Source organism: Larimichthys crocea, chromosome XVII (genome assembly GCF_000972845.2).
Source record: "Larimichthys crocea isolate SSNF chromosome XVII, L_crocea_2.0, whole genome shotgun sequence".
Taxonomy (NCBI): domain Eukaryota; kingdom Metazoa; phylum Chordata; class Actinopteri; family Sciaenidae; genus Larimichthys; species Larimichthys crocea.
The window spans coordinates 12,441,274-12,461,855 of record NC_040027.1 but is presented as its reverse complement, the minus strand read 5'-3'; the positions used below and the strand labels follow the sequence as shown (position 1 = coordinate 12,461,855).

Genomic DNA, 20,582 nt, shown 5'->3' with positions numbered 1-20,582 from the left:
AGTTAACACGGTCTTAGCCAGCAAGATGTGGACAATTAAGTTACCTGATCATTTTTATGGTCATGTGAACAAGTGTAGCAAGCAAACAAACACTTACTCATCTTTTCATTCAGTGAACGTCAGTGTAATCAAATTAACCTCCCTTAGCTTCAAAGCTAGTAGAAAGTTACCATTAAACAGCTGATGATGAGATCAACATGTTCGCCAACTGTCTAAGTGACTCACCGATCCGGGTGCATTTGATGTGGCTGATCCAGCATCCTTTATTTTGATAGCTTAGTTATCAGTGGTTGCCTGCACCAGATGTGTATAATTACACAAGATGATAAAATAATGAATGACATTCAGCTCGCCAGTTTCAAATCTCTTGAGTCTCAAGTCAAGTCTCGTGTCACTGTGGATGCAACTTACATGCTGCGCAAGTTCATGTCGCAGAGTTGAGTCTCCATCTCTGGCACATCTCCACAAGCTTGTGTAAAACCTGATGACCCATATTGTCCCAGCAGGATTTGACAATGTTCCAAAGAGCTTCTTGTGAAGAAGAGCGCACAGATCATTAGTCAGGACACACTGGTCTTCTTTTGTCTTCAAGTAGTTCTTGCAAAGCATTGAGTTGGGTCATCATGCTGCTGTAGTATGATTTGGGGATCAGTATCTTTCTCAAGGACACTTCAACAGGAGTTGTAGGGAGACAGGAATCGAACCAACAACCCTCCAATTACTAGACGACCTGCTATCTCTCAGGAAACTAAGCTTGATGAACTCATTTGTTGACGGCGCGGTGGCCGATTGCACTTTGGACACAAATGTTTGTCGTTCATTCTACTGGTCGATGTTTTTGGACACTCAGTTCTCACTGAGTTAATATAGCCTCATTAGCATTAACACTACCACTAGGTGCTTTGCACTGGATTTCCACGTGTCCTGTTAGCAAGTCAAGGCTGAACGGCTCAGACAGATGTGTGCTAAAAGCGTCGCATACAAATGAAGTGTGTTCGGACTGGTTTCCAGCTGGTTTCGTTTTAAAAAACACTGGACTGCAATACTGCATTTCCATAATTAAGCAAGCATGACACTGGTTTTCCACCCCTGTGCAGTGCGTCCATCCCTGGATTGTTTGTACTGCAAATGAGAAACACTCTTTATTTACACATTCCAGCAGAGCAACACTAGCTTTCATTTGGAGTTGTGTTTGTGTTCACCTGGCAAACAGAAGTTCAACATTCACATTCCTTTGAGATGTTTGGTCTCCGGTATGAAATCCTTTTAGCTAAAATGCTGCACAGTGTTTACTAACACACCATCTTCATGATGCATCAGACCTGTGTGGTGGTTTATCATTTCAGTTTTCCAGACGCACATAAACTCTGTTGCAACAAACTAGACAGCTGAAATAGTCGGTTATCGTGCAGATTTGTGTCACTTCCTTTTTGAAATAAACAATAGACACAGCAGCCTTCCACAATGGTAGTCAACGGAGAAAGTCCATGAGGATAAATGGCATATAATTTGGGTTAAGTGTTGTAGTTTCCGCTGGTAACTCTGTGTTTGCTTCTGTAATGTTGCACCGAGCCCCGCTAAAGAAGGCACAACAAATAATATGCACAGCTGCTAGAGGTCTGCTGGAGGCAAATCTCTGATTGTCTAATTATGTTGAGCGCAGATGTAGATGAAATGGTCTGAGAGGTCATTATGAGGGGATACTTCTCACACAGCTGCAGGGGAGGGGACAGATGTGTTTGTGCTTCTGTGGGTGAAAGTGAGAGAAAGTTACAGAGAGGAAGAGATGAGTAAGCAAACGATATGGTTTAATAGAGCCACAACAGTCAGTGACTGAAGCCTCGAGAATAAGTGCCACACAACAAGTTCTACAAACTTAATAGAAAAATACATGCCCTGTCATTGTCTTGCAAAATTACCCATAGGAGCAATTTGGCATCCCTATTGCCAGGAAGACATTGTTTGTCAGCATATAATCATTAAAAATTTTAATATTTTAGTGTTTCTGATCTGACACCTGAACAGATTTTGTTTTATTAAAGTCTCCATGAAGTCTAAACTGATTTTTAAGTGTTTTTATCACATATATCAAGCACTATGTGTCACCTATACACCGGTATCTGGCCCAACAATGACAAAAAAATGGATTTTGGGGTATTCTTAATGCTATTTTAGAGTTTGTCATTTCCTTATTAATGATAAAAAGCTGTTGATGACTCATCCTGCACTCGGAGACGTGTACTAATTTTGCATCCAATGAAATGCTTTCTTGCTTATGATGCTGCCGGAGCAGAGTGATCCCCGTTTGCTACAGTCTGTGAGTGATTCATGCAGTTATGGCCAGGCCTCGCTGTACAGAAGCACAACTTTAAAACTTTTTTTCACTGATTTTGGTAAAAATGTGTGTGGTAATGGTGAAAAGAACCCAACGTCAACCGAACCACAGTCCCTGGTATCGGGGCAAGATGCTACTTCACCCAAGCCATTCTGGGCAGGAACATGGCCAATGCATAACAGCAATGAGCAGAGAGTCAAATGTCTTTTTTAATGAAAAGAGATTTAATCTTTGGTTTTCTCGCTGCACCACAAACCTACTGAACTGTGACCCCACCAAACCACAACTTGTATCGAACCATGAATTAATGCAAACTGTTCTGCACCTCATTTGCGATGCAGCTCTGCCGGACACATTTTCTCACTGGGGGGAAAAATATGTTTGTTTTACTCATGGGTTAGATTTGGGGTTTGAAAAGGAAAGATTGACAGTGCACCTGTGGGCTGCCAATGAAGGAGTGATCCTGAAAAAGAGAGTGGGAAGAAGAGGGGGAGTGGCTGCCCGAGAGGTTCCTCGGCTCTGCAAACCACTTCAGTTCTCACTTGAGTGCCTCTCTTTGGGCCTTAACCCACACAGACCCCCACCTAACCGCTTCAGATTGAAATTCCTCCACTTTGCAAGACCCTGTGCTCCCCTCCTCCCCCAGCGCTCGGCACACACCAAGGGGCATTCAAAACGCATTAACACCAAATCAATGGGAAACAGTGAAAAAAGCAAAAAAGAAAAAGAAAGAGAAAAATCTCCTTAGCAACATAATCTAGACGGCCTGACGAGAGGAGAAGTGAAAAGAAAAGAAAAAGAGAGGGGTGGTGGTGCCGTTTAGGGAGGGAGGAAGAATTGGACACAAAGGCTGGGCACACAGACAGCAACAAAATTGAAAATTAACACAGAAGAAACAGTTCCTTTTTTCATGGGAGCACAATCAGCTACATTAAACCCGAGCCAGGCCCCTCCTCCTCGCCTGGCCTTCCCTCGCTTGTGTACGGAGGCTCCTACAGGACTTTGCCATCTTTCAGAGAACTGTGGAAGTTTGAAACCAGAGACAAATGTTTGCAACACACATGGTTACCATTAAAGATGTTTAAAATTTAAATTTCTCCTTTAAAGGAAGGGGTTAAATTTTTCTTTTATGATAACATTTCCATGTTTTGATCCACATAGAAACCTGTTTCCATATCTGTAATTATCTCCTAACGTGAATGTGAATGTGTCTCCTGAGTCCGCCTGAAAACTGTGTGTGTGTTTGCAGACCTTATCTGCATGTCCACAAACACTTGTTGGGGATTTAAGGTCTCTCGTCTAGCCTTTAGACAAACACTCAGTCTGGCTTAATGAACTCAGGCTCGACGTCTGTGGCAGGACAATGCAAAAGTCCCTCAGAGAGGCGGCCGGTCTCTGTGTGCACTGAGAGAAGAGAGAGCGGCTGATGAATTCTTAATTATCTCATTCTGACTGAACTGAAACAACGACACGAACATAAAAGACAAAAAAAAATAAAAGGTGTCAATATGAAAAAAAAAGTATTTTCTGCTCACGCTACGAGGAAACACACACACACACACACACACTGTTAACGTTCACCTGCCAGAATTATGACGTGTTCATTTGTGTATATTGGAGGGCAATTAGCATGGAGCAGGAACTGCGGCCACCAGCAGCCCTGTAAATGACCTCTGACCTCCACTACATGATCAGCCCATTGAGAGGAGGGCCTGCTTTAATTAGGAGGTCATTAAGAGCCAACCTCAACACACCATGGGACCACATAAAGCCAGCACTCACTCCCACCTGCGATCACAAAATCTGCACCGCAGCTTTCATTCAAGCACAGCCGACGACTCCAAACTGTGTATGTCTTGTATATATTCAAAGTTGTTTTATGGATGCAACTACCTAAAATTGATCAGTTTGTGGTTTGTTAAAAGAAAAACGTGCAAGTCTTTTTTTCTCAGGCTACGAATAAAAATGTTATATTTGAGGAGTCTGGGTAAAAATCTAGACAAAAAAGCAGCTACACATACATTTTTCACTTTGGGCATTACATCATATGTGATTGGCTGAAAGGTTAAAAAGAACCTTCATGCTTTGTATGATGAAATATGGAGGAAATGAAAATAAAAAAAAAACTATGAAAGGCGGGTGATCATCAGAGAGTCTAAAGAGGTGAAACAAAAAAGTCAGATAGAGTATAAAGGTGAGAGAAAATAGATGACAAGAGAAAGAGTGATTCCAGAGCCCTTTTATTCAAGCCTCTGATTTCACACTCGCACAAAGAGCTTTGGGGACGTTTCATCCTTTTCACATTTCTTCTGCGTTTAGTCAGTGTTATTCTGCAGTGCAGTGTCTCCTATATGGGAGAGGGAGCAATGCCCGGAGAGGAGTCAGCTCCATTCACAGCTTTATAAATCACCTCAGCATGCGCAGACCGTGGCCAATCGGCCAATTACACCCCCCTGACACACCGGGGCTGATAAAGAAGGCCCCGGACAATGGGATCACAGGCCAGATAAACGACCCTTTAATGAAGTCGCCCACAAAACAGGCCAAAACCGCGCGCCCCACTTACGTATTCCATCATGCCGTTGCCCTCACATTTCCTCTTGCTCAGCCGCCACGGCAGGCACAGCTGGGGAGAGGGAGACACAGAGAAAGAGAGGCAGAGTGAGAGAAAAAGGAGAGAAAAATGACTCTGTGCTCTGACACTGGCTAAGCCCCCCACCCAAGGCCCCTTTCAGACTTTTGGCCGAACAAAAGCATCTGTTGCCATACTGTGCCGCTCAAACCCCCCCACCACCACCTTCCCTTAACACACACACATACTCAACCCGGGTGAGGAGCCTCGCAGCAAAAAAAAAAAAAGGCAGCACTGGGCCGTATGCAGCTGAGGCTGCTCACCTTGTGGCACAACCTATTGTGCGCCCCATTCCAGGAGCTTCTCCATCCATCTTTGTGTCTCAGGGACAAATAGAGAAAGAGAGAGTGAAAGAGAGAAAGAGAGAGAGAGAGAGTGAGAGAGTAGGAGAAACTTTGTATGACAGAGTGAGAGAGAGGGGCACAAGACTGCAGCTGCAGGATGAATAGGAGAGGGAATGAAGGGATGAGGTGGGAGTGAGAGAGCGAGCGAGAGAGAGAGAGAGAGAGAAGGGGGCAGCTGCAGGGTGGTCCCACCCCTCCGTCCCTCCACCTCTAGAGTGTTGTTTGGCTTCTCTTAGGATTCAGAACACAAACAACTTCATGCTACGCGCTACAAGAGCAGACTGTTCCTGTAACACCGTGGAAAGAGCAGACAGGGGTGAAAGAATGTGCACAGAGAGGAGCAGCGGTGTCGACGTTTCACATGTAAACCACCAGGACGGGAGAAGGAGAGACTGTCGGTTATTAAAACCCCTGAACATCCAGCTTCCCTCCTTTATTTCCCCTTAGGAAAATGACGGCATCACACTTTGACAGAGTCCTTGAAGACTTTGTATCCACCACATGAAATATTTTACATGTCTTGTGCACCCTTAAATTCAGCATATTGTTTTGTGCCTTTAGAAAGTTTAAGATTTCCGCTAGAATTTAAAATGAAGCTCTGTGTGTTTGAACAATGTTTGGCTGCGTGGTATGAGTTTGTATTTACTGATCCAGCAGAAACAGACAGATCAATAAAGGTGAGCTGGAGACGTGCAAACAGAAAATAATGCAGGATAAGGCATTAATAATTAAGATAAAGAAAATATCACTACAAAGATTTAATCATTTATTTTATAACTGTGCCAGGATATAATGTTTTACAGTAGAAAAAAAAATCATAAGTTGTAGTATTTAATTTGTTAAATATAAGCAGCTCTATAGTTTCACTGCATGATGCTTAATTAGGACCAGTAATAACTGCAGTGAGTTCTGGCTTCTGATTGGTTAAAATGTGCTTGTTCTTTTAATATAGATGACACTGTGGAGACTGTAGAGCTCTACTCTTTCTTTCAGTACATGTTTAAAACATAAAACTCACATGCAAAATCACATGCTGGATGTTTAAATGTGTATTTAGAATTTGTAGGCAAAGGACAATATTTTGGTATCGGAAGTGTTTTGATGTGTATCGATCAGTCACATCTGAGCAGGCTTTGGCTGCATGCAGGTAAACAGTTCGTGTAGAGTGCACTGTCCGAAATAAAAAATCTCATAATCCATCTGCTATAGTCTGATGTGATGATTTAGCTTTTTACAAATGTGTCTGCATTCATGTGCAGATATCTATTTATAGAGATTAGCCAACCTGCGTCGTCTTTGTCATTCTCACGTCACAAACTGCTCATCGCACTGCAGGGGAAGCTTTGGCCCAAATATCAGTTATCTGTTATCTGGATATCTGCTGGCTGCGGCCACCGAGCCCAGAGGCTGAATCATCATCAGACCTAATGGGTTCTATAAGATTGCCGTGGAATATTTATCTCCAATGAATATTTTCAAGGAATAAATGGAGCCCAAAAATGTTGCTGTTGAAATTGTTTTTAATTTAACTTTGTAATCATTTTTGGAGGATGTAGTTTGTCGTGCTGTTGAACTGTATTCCACAGAGAGGTGTTTCTGTTGTTTAGAATTTGATATAAATGGGCTGGCAGTATAATGTAATACAATATCAACGGCATTACAGCCACTTGATACCTCTAACTGTGGCAAAAAAAACAAAAAAACATGAACATTATGACCTTCATGAAGGTAGAATTGCCTTTTTTAGCACATTATTTTGGATTTATAGAAGTTCAGACTTTGTAAGGGAGGACATAATCCATAGCTGTGTACATCTTTAAAAAAAATTTAACTGTTCAGATTAAATGAGACTTTTTTTGTTGATAAAAAAAAATGTATTGTTCAAAAGCCCAACATAAAGCTCTTTAACTTATTTCATGAAAGGTTGGAGATACAGAACGTTATGGTAAACAAAACAATGAAGAAATATTCCATGTTAGTTTCTTTAGCAACTTACAGTTTAAATCGTTAATTTGAAGTTTGAAAAGAGTAGAAGCCACTGAAACGGAGAGTTACGGCCGTTTGGTGGAGGAATACGCTGATTACCACAGCTGCAGGTGCAGAAAGAGTGTCACCAAGTTCAAATCCCTCCACCCGTCCCTCCACCCGTCCCTCCCCTCGCCCTCAGCAGTCACCTCCCTGGAGGAGAGTCACAGTGTCCAGCCTCCATCATCAAACTCAGCAGGCCAAAGCTCCAGCCTCCTCACCCCCTGCCCACTTCTTCGTACTTTGTATATGTAACCTTGCTCCTGAAGAAAACTTATTATGGATTAAACAAAAATACTCCTTCACCGAGATTTACTTCTTTGTGATAAAGTACCTCTAAAATCCTCTCCGTTATTGTCATGAGGCTTTTTGAAGAAGATCCTCCACCGACGTCTGTGTGTGTTTTTCTGATTTATATGCAGATCAGGTCTCATCCAAAGATGCTCCTACAGTACCTTCACTGCAGAGATATCTTTTCTCCATCCACACAAACATCCCTCACTCACACTTAAAACAAATTTACTCTCTTGGGCATTGTCATGCTTCAGAATGAGACTTTTAAGAGTGTGTTTAGCATTCAGGTTTAGTCATTCATTCCCCCTGTCTCCGCCAAGAAATCTTTGTTTGGCCGCTCCTCTTCAAACCTTGGAGTGTCAGGAGGGGCGGGGGGATCGATTTGATTCTAATCGGACCATGAAAAGAACATGATCTAACTACTTTCAGACCGGAGTATATTTAGGCCCACTCCTCTTTACACTCTCCCTCTCTCCGTCCCCCCCCTCGCCCTCCTCACTTTAGTGCAGGCACAATGAAGCTGGCCAATTTAAAAAGCTTTGAATGTCTTGTCAATGACTTTGTGAATACAAGAGAGAGAGATTTGGAGAGGAGGAGAGGGAGCGAGGGAGTGAGGAAAGCAGGGAAACGGAGGAAAAAAAGGCCAGGGAGCAGACATAAAAATTCCAAGAGTTGTTTAAGCGTGGGTGGGTTCATTTGCATGACAGCGCCATGTGAATAAGCCTGACCTCTTGGACCGCCCCAGTGCTAGGCCGAGCTGCAGCCTGACGTGCAGGCTTTGACCCAGCTCATTGACTCTGAATGGATACTCTGTCAAAGGGAGGGACCTTGCAGCTCTCAGCCGGACAGGCATCTGCAGACCTCCTGTTTGACACCCAGCTACTTCGATTTCCATCCCTACTGCTATCACAGAGAGCCGTGCACGCACACACACACTCACACACACACACACAAACATTTACTGAACCCAACAGGCCGATCTCCAAAACTCTCATCACCGACCACCAGGCCTGCAGGAAGAATCGCACACAGCGAGAAGATGGAGTAAACATTGGTAGAAACATAAAATATTCAATGAGACCTTTCTTCACGCTCTTCAGAACAAACGCACACACATGCACACGCGCACACACAAGACACGACAGGTGCAGCAAAGCCCTTGCACGTGCAGGCCCATCAACACGCTTCACTTGATAGCTCTATGATTTACTGCAACAGGCAGGTGAGAGGACATAGAGTGGACCAGGGGGGTGGCTCAACGATGTAGTCTGCATACAAATCTTAGTAGCTGCCCCGAGCTCCCCCTCAACCCCATACAAAGTTGTGACTCTGTGCAAACACAAAGCTCAGCCAGCTTACAAACACACTCTCCATTTATCTGGTCTGGCACAGAGCTGGGACGATGCAGACAGGAGCTCCTGGCCCTGACCTCCACCGTCTAGATACGTTGAAAGGGAAGCCCGCTGCACTTGGAAATGCAAACAGCATGAAGCAAAAACACTTGTTAAATTTCTATGAATTAACCAACTCTCAAAGACAAAAACAACAGTATCCTGCGATGAATGGCTGGTAATGAAAAGGCTGGAGCAGAGACTTATTTTACAAAAATCTACATATGAGTGCAAACATACAAAACACTCACCTCCAAATCACAAATATGTTTCTCACAGCGTTCAGATCATCCAGCCAAATATCTTATGTTCACTTTTTTTAAAGTTTGTTTCATCACCTAAAACATATATTTCATGTCAATCATACAGCTGTTTATAACCACACTATATACAGTAAATCACTGAGGTCATGAACGGTGATGAAGGGCTTTTAATTACTTCAGAACTTTAAAATAATTTTTACTGATGCGTGGCAACTTTCTGCTTCTTTGTGTTTTTATTATAAAATACTACGATGTCAGGCTGAGATTATAAACAGTTACTGTGTGCTCAATATTCATCTCTAGTAATATGTAATCATTTTTTAGTGGTAAAAATACAGTCCAGCTATATGAGTAAAGACACCACACAGGTTAAACACAGTGGTGGGAGAAGTACTGAGCATTTTTACTTAAGTAGTGGTGTAGTATAAGTAATAAGTAGGTACTCGTGGTCCCTTTTTATAGTGTTCTATTTATCATACATGGGCTGTTATTAAAATATCCTTACAGATACATCCATGTGTTTTTAATGTTTTTCAAAGTGGAGTTTTTAACTACTTTGAATTTTATAGTTAGGTCGTTTTATCAACAGCAATGCATAATTTTTTTATAATAACAAACTATAGCTGACAAATTAGAGTCAAATTACAGTGTTTTCCTCTGAAATGTAGTGAAGAAGAAGTCAGAGTACTGTAGCATAAAATGAAGGTACCTCGTACAAATTAAAGTTCTGGAGTGAATATACTTCATTACACTCCACTACCAGTAAAATATCTATAAGGCTCCCTGCTGTAGTTTGTATGTTTTATTTTTATTTTAGAGATTTTCTAAAATTCCTTTGTGAAAAATAAATATAAATCTTTTTTACAGCGTCATAAAATTCACAGGTGTTACTAATAACATTAACGATGGCTCTGCTGTAAGTCATGGCAGCGTGACAGTGATTAATATTTACACCTGTGCTTTTCTTACTGTGACTATGCCAAACTGACTCAGCAAAAAAAAAAAAAAAGTCTTAAATTATATTTTGTGCATGATTACATCACATTGACAAAAATGCTGACTTGGTTTTCAAGATTTTGATTAAATTAAATTAAATTGGATTGATTTATTGATTGATTATGTTTCTATTATTCTAGAAAAAAATGAACTACCAAATTAGACAAGTCTCAACTAACAGTGACATTTATTTATTTGGGACTGTATCGACAGTAAGTATTAATAAATATAGAACACAACAAACAAACAAATAAAAAAAGAAAAATGATCTAAAAACAACTCCAATCTACACTGAGCAATCTGTTTTCAGACTGTGTGAGCCATCATCACTTTTTTATTATTTTTTATTAATTATTTATGTATTTATTTTATTTAATGGATGTCATTTTCTTTCTTTCTTTCTTTCTTTCTTTCTTTCTTTCTTTCTTTCTTTCTTTCTTTCTTTCTTTCTTTCTTTTTTAAAGAAATGAAAGTCACTTTCACTTTCCATCCCTGAAACCTAAACAGGGGGAGCATTTGTTTAGATTTAACTAATATGACTAATATTCCACTTCCTAATTCATTTGGCAGTACTACTGTAACTTATCAAACAGTTTTAGAATTGTGAAAATTAAAAAATGTCTTGAAGTGGTATTTTCCACATTTTCACATTTAAACTGAATCACATGAACGGTGTAAAAATCTTCACACAAAACAAACCAGACCTCGGGGTTGTGTTCCTGTGGAGGGCGTCTCTGTGCTGCTGCTACGCCTGCTGACTCACTGAGCTGGAGGTTGGATGCAGCTGCCCACCAAACTCCAGCCAGTTCATGTGATGCCCCAAACTACCCACCGCACAATTAGCTGCCTGTTGTATAATAAGCTCTGCTGGGCTTACAGCACTTTATGAGTTTCTCCGTTATTAAACCTTGTGATGTCCTTTATAGACGCCTGCTGTAGAAAACAGTTGCGTTTACTTTGAAATGCTTGCATCCCGTTTAATCTTTACTTAAACTGGATCGTCAACATTCCTGAATATTTCTTCCTGCGGGTTTCAAAAAGCTTTGTTTCAGCTCTGAGAATTACACAAAAACACTGACGGTAAATGACTGTCTGCGGCTGCCAATTAACATACATAAATCTGATAATCCTCTCATAAAAACAACCACATGCCCTCGCGGGAAGGAACACATTCATGAGAAATACAAGGAGGATTTCAATTACATTGGCTTGTGTTTTAGGAGAACAGTGGAACGAATATAAATGCACGCTGAAACGCCAACAGCTGTAACGATGATGAAAACAAAAGCAAAAAATCAGCTCAACGCCTTCTTCATTGTCCAAATGAGCTGAATAAGGCAGAGTCTCGAGTGCGGCTGGATCCTGACAGCTCACTCTCTACCTCCCTTTAAACTTCTGAACATCTTCCAATAAATCACATTAGAGGAACACCACATCCACGATAATGGATGGAGAAATGTGGGCATCGTCTCATTTAAGGAACGTGTAGGCTTTCCTATTGGACTTCAAACTGAGGATGAAGTTTAGAGCGACACGCTGCCTGAGAGACACTAACAGGCAACAATGAAAATCAACATAATGGCAAACTCTACCCAACGTGACACTTTTCCAAATCAATATTAAATCCGAATGCATCAGAAATATTATTTACTTCAAAATAAGGTCCCTGCAGAAGCAGCGTTGCAGTACAGCACAGAGGATGCTACTCGGTTCCTGGATTTGTTTCCTACTTGCTGATTGGATTAAAAGATGTAATTCAGGGGAAGTTATCCCAACAGAAAAAGTTCAAACATCCAATCCAAGGTGATTGACACGTAGAAGGTGCCGGTAACATGCGGATGAAACATTTTGGTTTGTTTGCTTCTTCACAGTCTGATAAACAGAGGACAGAGGGATTGCGGCCCATGTCTATTCACGTCCCCGGTTGGTGACAAAAGACACGGCCCGGACACACATTCCAGTCTGCTTCCGCTCCAGCACACAAGCTCAATCCCAGGGATTTCCCTTTTCAAAAGGGAGAAAAAAGGGCTACAATATCACCTCCTTTAGACTAAGGGAGAGACTGGTCGGGGTAACCCGGGTGGAGGGACTCCTGTCATTCACTCTTTGAAACATTTCCTGATTTAGGTTTCACGGGAAGTCAGGGTCTCTGTTGTGAGCAGAGGAGGGGTGAGAACCTTTCAGGTTTGGTTTAGGGTGTTCAGGGAGGGAGGTGATTGGTTTCCATCCCTAAGTACAGCTGTTTTTAATCAGTGATTAAAATTTGACTGAAGACATTTTGCCAGTGGTGTAGCACGAGCACATTTTTACACAAAGCCTAAAAAAATCACCACTCTGAACCCAAACAGCTCCGGTAAAAGGCCAATCATTAACGAAGATAAAACAGCATCTTGATCTTGGAGCACAATAACGAGCTCGTGCGGCTGATAACTCGTGCACTACAGTGTGACCAACAATGAAATAGCTTCCTATTACAAAAAAGACGGAATCTCAGGACTATTTGACAACTCAAGCAAGAAAAGATTGAAATAAGGGCTGCTCTGTGCTTGTCTCTGTAATGGCATTTGCTTAGTCTTTTGGAAACAACAGAGGAGGCCGAGGGACAAATCAGGCCTCGAACAATAAGCTTTAATAAAGACATTTCTCTGGGAGCTTAACCGTGATCGGCGTCACTATCAGTCGGTGTTTATCTCATTTTCGAGGCTCGTTAATTGTGCGCGGCATAAAGCGCGGACACATACAAATGCTGCGTTTGAGTGAGGACATCCAGACGCACTCGTTGGCACAGGGGCACACTTCAGTCTGGAGTGTCTGGTCTGAGCAGCTCTGTGAGACTGAGAAGCGTCTCTCTAATTAGAGGGGAGCCTGGTGCAGGACATCTCTATAGGCCATCAACAGGACCCTCGCTGGCTTTGTTCAACAGCCTCTTCTTACACTGAGCCTGTCACTTTACTTTTCTATAGGACTGAGGTCTGTGCTCCCTAACAGTGCTTTCTGTTCCCAATCACAGAAACAGAGCTGCGACACAACAGCCCCGTACTAAAAAAGAGAAGTTGTTTCCTGATACATTTTTGCACTAAACTTTAAAAACGTCCGTTATTGATCTCGACCAGTGAATTGAAAAAGCTCATAAACTCCTGGTGCGAGACATTAAGAGGGACTGCTTCTCTTTGTCTATCGGGCTAAGTTGTCACGGCGTTTTAAAATGTAATTATTTCCAATTCATTTTTGCATAGAAACCTAATTATTCACCGAGATATAAATTAGATTCCACATTCATGGAGACCATGAACCCCTCTAAACTCCTGCAGGATGCCATTCACAGGCAAGCCTCTTTCTCTCCCCGCTCCCCTTTTCTCTGCAAACCATGAGATGGAGAGTAGCCACTGCAGCTGCTATTCACATCAACCAGATAATTGTTAATGAAAAGTCATTGCGTGGCATTATGTTGTCCACAGGATCATTGTTCATTTTCCCCCATCGCCATTGAGATCTATATGGAGGACCAGAGTGTTTCCTTTGAGTTTTGGTATTCAGGATCTGTTGCCTGGTAACTAATAAAGGGGCAAATCATCCACTGTATTGGCCAAGATGGGCCGCAGACTGGCCCTGCACAACAATGCAAGGTTTGTAAAAAGGCGTTGATACAAGTTAATGACGCTTGTTCAACAAAACATTAATGGACTTCTTCACGGTATAATATGGCATGGGATGCGATGTGAATGAGAGGGGGGAACTTTAGCACTGCACTTTAACAAGTTTCTGTGTTTTTTACTACTGGGAGGAGCTGGATACACACACACACACACACACACACACACACACACACACACACACACACACACACACACACACACACACACACACCTTTTCCCCCTCTTCTTTGATGCACTTGCAGGGACTCTCATACTCATACTAGAAATGTTGTTTACCACTGAGGAGCATCAACTCAGACTAAGCAAACCTCCGAAGAGAGTTTTCTGTTTAAATTTAATCTTCATGTCCTTGAATAGGCCGGTGATTAATTGCCCATCAGCGTGATTTGAAGAGGGGGTGAATGGTTGGAGGGTAACCGCTGCACTATAAAGTAAAAAGGCGCACAACACTGAAGAGAAAGAAGTGAGAGGTGGGGCCCTGGGAGCTTTGCACATTTCTCAAATTCTTCTTCTTCTTCTTTTTAATCTAACAGTGAGTGATATTGCACCAGGCCCCATTTGTTGCACTGGCTTCTTAACTGAAGCAGACAAAAAAACTGCAGCCCTGCCACCCCGAGCAGAATAAAGGGAATCAAAGGATTTTTCCCTTAAATGGACTAATTTTCTCCTTGAATTATGAAAGTAATGGCTAGGTAACAGCCTGTGCTCAGTACCCGACGGCTTAATGCTTCCTAAATCCTTCCACGTGGCTCCACTAGTCCTGGCAATTAGGCCTCATTATAGCCTCATAAAGGATCTCATTTGTGGGATTACTTAATAGACAATGAAATTTTATCGTGCAGAATTATGGAAAAATAATATTAGAGCTCGCATGGTGTGATGAGGGCGCGCGCCACGCATCATTCCGCTTGGTTTGCTCTCTCTCTCTCTCTCTCTCTCTCCATCCTCTCTCACTCTCTCTCTCCATCCTCCCTCTCTCTTGTTTCAGACTGTTATCTGTGCCACAACAACTCTGCGCGTCTTCCTTGTCAAACGCTGGATTCACTTTGTTATAGCAATTACCGTCCGTGTGACAGACATGTTTGCTTTCATCATTACCGTGGTTGGATTTTAAAGACTTTCTAATTCTTTCAAAGAATGCGCACAGATCACTTCAGCTGCATCAGCTGCCTGTAAATCTCACCTTTAAAGAAAAAAAGAGAGGTGCAAAACAAACAAAACGTGACCACCTTGTGTTTCTTGGGTTGGATATGGACCCACTGACGGTTCGCCTCTGTCTGAAGGTCCGAGGCGTTACTTGGCAGATGAAAGCAGAAGCTAAACCTACCGGTCGGTGACCCGCCTGGGGATCAAACTCGCTAATTATTGTCACAAGATGAGGGATTAACGCATTTCTGAAATAGCTGCCTGTTTACCCGCGCACAGGCCGGCCATTATAAACACTTTCTAATTGAGTCCTAATCGCCATCAAATAACCGCAGTCCAGACTCGCCATCAGTTCATAATATTTTAATTGCTGGAAGTGAAACCTGGACCAACCGGATTCAAAGTATGATCAGGGCTGCAGAGAAATGGACGCGTGCAAAAGTCTTTAAATCACATTTGGGGAAAAAATAAATAAAGATGAAACAATAAAGAAAGTAAAGTAGATCTGGATGAAGTCCATGATATAGATTTATTTCAAAGATTGAATTTTAATTGATTAAATTGAGAAAATAAGAATAAGTTATAATCTCTTATGTCTGCACCTGTTCTCAGCTGCTTCCTGGTCATCTGGTGTATATTTTATTTTCTAAGTGTCACTTGGTGATCAGAGTTTATAAAAATAAAATAAAAATAATCCTATTTCAATCTGATCTGTCCCTAAATGAACACTATAAATCCATATTAGAAACCAGAAATGCAAATTTCTGCAGCATGTTTGTGAAAATGTATTTTCAAAGTTTATTTTTATTTGTTTCATCTTTAAAAATTATGTAACAAGTTATTCAATAGTTGGAGTCTGATTAAGAAAATCTTGTGTGGCACTTGTACTTCACGAAAATTATATAAATGTCTGTTTTTTTTATTAGGTGTTCAAGACTTTTCTAAATTCGGGGATAGAAAGAGTAAATCTGCAAGTTGTGATTGGAGGCCCACTGAGACATCACGTGGTTTGGGTCGTTGACAGTATAAACCCTTGGAGACGGGTGCGCACGTGGGTGACGCTGCAGGGCCAACCCTCTTCGGGGTCCCTTTTGTTGAACCATCAAACATAAGCACCTTTGGAGATCCCGAGGGGTTCAGATGAGAAACAGCTATCATCTTGTTACACGGAGCGACCACTTATCAGCAGCACAGCCATGTCGAGGTCTTTTTACGTCGATTCTTTGATAATCAAGGATACGGTGCGACCTGGACCGGTTGAGCATCCAGGACAAGACTTCCTTATTCCCATCAGCATGCACTCTCCGAGCGTAATGACGGTCACCGCTCCGGTGTGTCCGTCCAGGAAAAACGGGACTTTCTGTGTTTGCCCGCTGTGCGTCACGTCCCACATCCACTCTTCCCGCAGCGGCATCCCCATGCTGAAGAGTCAGTTTCCAGGAGCGGAGGCGCAGTACTGTCAGAGAATAGCGCATCAGCAGTCTCCGGCTCTGGCGCACCCGGGACATACACCTGTCTGCACGCCCACCTTCAGCGTCACAGATCCCAGGAGATACCACTGTCTCTCTATTGGTAAGCCACCTGTTTGCTACAGTCTCAACTATGTTCGGCACTTGTTTGATAGTCTTCCTACACTTCATGATGCACTTCCAGGTTATTAAATGAATAACTCTCGGCTTTTACGCACAAAGATTTACGCGCGACGTTTTGTGCCAAATGCAACTTTGATTCAGTTTAGACTTCTGTACCAAAAAAGTCTGACTTACGAATGTTTTGTTTTTTTTCCTCCAACAGGCGCCTCTGAGAACAGCCACATACAGAACGGCAAGAGGATGCGCACGGCTTTCACAAGCACGCAACTCCTGGAACTTGAAAGGGAGTTTTCCACGAACATGTATCTGTCGAGACTCAGAAGGATCGAAATCGCCACGTATTTGAACCTGTCAGAGAAACAGGTGAAAATCTGGTTTCAGAACCGCAGAGTGAAGCACAAGAAGGAGGGCAAAGCCACCCAGAGGAGCGCGCACAGCGGTTGCAAGTGCACAACCGGTCACACAGACTATTCAAGGTCAGAGGACGAGGAGTCTCTATCTCCGGCCTCTGCTGAAGAGGAGAAAGAGGTGTCACCCATCTGAGAGAGACGCGACTCCCTTAATTCCAACTGCTGGCACTTCCTCTGTCCTGCTCCAGTTATGGGTTAAGGCATCACAGCAACCTCTGGGCCAAAACATTTTTTTATTTTTTTTAAATCTCCTGCATGAAAATCTGAGAAGAAGTGTTGAAAATGTTTATCCTACTTTTAAAGTGAAGTATGTGAATACACGTTTTAACACTGCCCTGAAATATTGTGCAACTTTGACCTCCTGTGTGCCGTAACAGAGTGACGTATCTTCACCTCACCTCACACACCCAGGGCATGTTAACTGTCCCCAAGTCAGTGTGTTCAATTACCGATATCCCATCACTGTCAGCGAGGCTGTGTGTCGATGAAAGCCTTTAGAAATAGCTTCTAAGCCTAACCTGTGTGGAACAATTTGTAAACTATGTATATCTGTATTTATTGTAATAAACATGACGAGTTGACCTAAGAAGTTGTCAGTGTGTTGGCCTACTGTGGTGGAAGATGATAGAAAAATCAGGAACAAAGATTCTTCTTTTTATTATTATTATTGATAAGAATTTCAAAATATATTTTTGCATCATTGCAATTTGAAAAATGAGCAACATAATTTATTTTATTTTATTTAATATTCAATTTCAAAATGCTTAAAATATACTACATTGATTATAATTATATTATTAAAGAATTAAATGATTATATTGAGATAATAATTACCAGCAAGTTTGATCATAGTTGCAGTGACATAAAAAAATAAAAAAATAATTATCTCCTGTTTAATTTTTATGCACAATAGAACTTTCTCATTCAGATACATTACACAGATGCACATATGAGTGGACGGAATATTTGAAAGACCTTTTAATATACTGAAATCCAGTAAAACACAAACACTGACTCCACATTTGAAAGAATAACAAAAACACAAACAGTCTCAGCTAAAAATTGAAATCTCACAGAGGGACCTTTGTGTTGGATTTCACTGCAGGTGTTCATATTTTTCTGGTCACCTTCAACTGCAGCTATTAAAACATATCCTATATATTGACAGCTATTATTATAAAGCTGTCATTACCGTGTTGTGCGCTTTTTTTTGTATTTAAAAACATTATATAGCGGAGATCCATTTACATGATATAAGCCATTTAATTCAAAATGGATGGAGTGAGCTATATGAAAGTGTAGCTGTAATTTCTCCTTAGATCTGACCACAAAAGGGTACCCGATAACGCCCCTGGGGAGCAGCCAATAGTCCATTAATGTTCGCTTTTCAAAAGATTTTGGTTGTCCAAAGCGAGTTTAATTGCGTTTTCGGTCCCACGTTGGTTGATTATGCTGCTATTGCTTGAAACCCCAGAACAAGGATATATAGAAGTGGGCAAAGGCTTTGACAGGTTAGATTGTCCTGCCTTGGGACTCGCATTTAGCCGGAGACCCCCGACGGCTGTGTGCTCAGAGATCTTTGAGAGACAGCTACAGGGTTCCTCCGAGCGACAGAGAACGATTTAGTCACTGTTTCATTAGGCACTATTTGAACCTTTCAACTTATGGTGAATTAAAGGGGGCACGCTCAAATGGAAAGACTGAGGGGGGATTACGTGGGAGGGGCCACTGGAAATTAGCTGACGCCTAATTTAACTCGTTTCTGTCAGAGTTTGGGATACATTCCTAATTGAGAGGGGAAGCAGGTGAAGTTTTGGTCCCACGCAGACCCATTCAGAGCGGGAATAAATGGTCCCCTTTCACATCTCACTGATGATCATATATTATTGGGGGGAAAGCCACCTAATGAATATATATTGAAGTTCCTATTAATCGAATTAGAGTTCCCTTGCAGGTGTGAAAGACCAATGCAGCATTTAAAGCGTTTAACAATGGAATAACCCACAGTTTGGAGAAAGACTCCCCCCTTTTCAGCCCCACAGGACGTGACCTCAGACTGTATAAGGCCGCTATAGAGAGGGGGCCGAAGCTCATTTTGAGAGTCGATGTATTTGTCCAGTTCAGACGGATCTCTCTCTCCAAACTGTCACAGCTCCTGATCACACCGCTTTATCAAACAAAATATAAAATAACGCGAGGCAGAGCGTGCGGAATGTAAATGTGAGATGAAAGGAGCCCATACCTACTAATGCACAGACAAACGAGAGCACTCCAAAAGACGTCAGGCCTCGGCCACCATTGAAAGTGTGGCAATTACGCATGACAAAAGACAATTAATAAGAGCGCTTTTCAGCCGGCTGCAGCTGCTGTCTCATGCGGAGAGATAGAGGCGAGAAGAAGCTGAAGTGCCGGTGTGGAAAAGAGAGAGATCTTTAGAGAGATATCCACTTTACTAATGAATCAGCCGTGCAATATTTTATCCCGCAGAAATGTGCTCTGTATTACCCATCTAAAACCCATCACAGGGTGAAGAGCCCTGGGAAGAGATCTTCAATCATCGCTGCTGCGGAATCAGCTCTCTGCGAGGCTTGTTTGTGCCCCACATTTTCACAAACTTCTAAATGTGAATCTTAAACGAGGATGATGGTTTGTTGTTGTGTCAAGCACCGGGGACCAGACTAAAATGGGGAAAGTTCTAATATTTAGGCTGTTGGAGCTGACATTTTGGTGAATAATTGGAGAGCTAATTTGCAAAACATCCCGTCATGGCGCTCAAGAGCCAATCTGTCTGGGAGATGGGGTGATTAGTTAATCATGATGATGACCTTGTAAAAGTAAAAGTCAAGTGGGTAAATCCATCTTTGCATAAACAAGGTCAGGTACTCCCACACACACACACAGAGAGAGAGAGAGAGAGAGAGAGAGAGAGAGAGAGAGAGAGAGAGACTGTAGAGAGTTAAATTTTGCTTTCTAAGCTCAGCCAAGAAATGTGATCTTTGGCATTAGAATAACTTGAGCTGTTATTTTATGTCTGTTTAGCACTCAGCTGAAAAGTGAATTTTTAGGCTGGACCACTGAATACTGAGTGAAAATAAAATGAATACGCGCCAGGGCACAGCTCATCCTGTTATTAATTAATTTAATAATTGGATAAGTAAGATTTACCTCGTTAATTAAAACTCACCATCCTGATGCGCATGACCTCTCCACGTGGCCTTTGGGTGACTCTCCAGTCCACTTCAGGGAGGTCCACGTTCTTGAAAAATAAAAACGAAAGGACAGATGGACTGATGATAAATGTATAGATAGACAGACTGACAGGTGAATGGGTGGACAGAGTCGGGACTTTGGCTGAGGGACAAACGCTGCCGACCCTGTTAAAGACACACTTCAGCACGCTGGACAGCTCCTTCAGGGACCTCCGCCCCAAGGCCACAGACAGACAGACAGACAGACAGACAGACAGACAGACAGACAGACAGACAGACAGACAGACAG

At 42.1% G+C, this 20,582-nt stretch overlaps 1 protein-coding gene across 1 annotated transcript; it reads left to right on the top strand.

Annotated features, from left to right (window-relative positions):
• Nucleotides 1-15,962: 15,962 nt before the first annotated feature.
• gsx2 (GS homeobox 2) lies at nucleotides 15,963-17,661 on the top strand. Its single transcript, XM_019277677.2, has 2 exons — nucleotides 15,963-16,654; nucleotides 16,877-17,661. Exons 1-2 carry the CDS (start codon nucleotides 16,279-16,281, stop codon nucleotides 17,215-17,217), a joined length of 717 nt encoding a protein of 238 aa, XP_019133222.1. The 5' UTR covers nucleotides 15,963-16,278; the 3' UTR covers nucleotides 17,218-17,661.
• The last annotated feature ends 2,921 nt before the right edge of the window (nucleotides 17,662-20,582 follow it).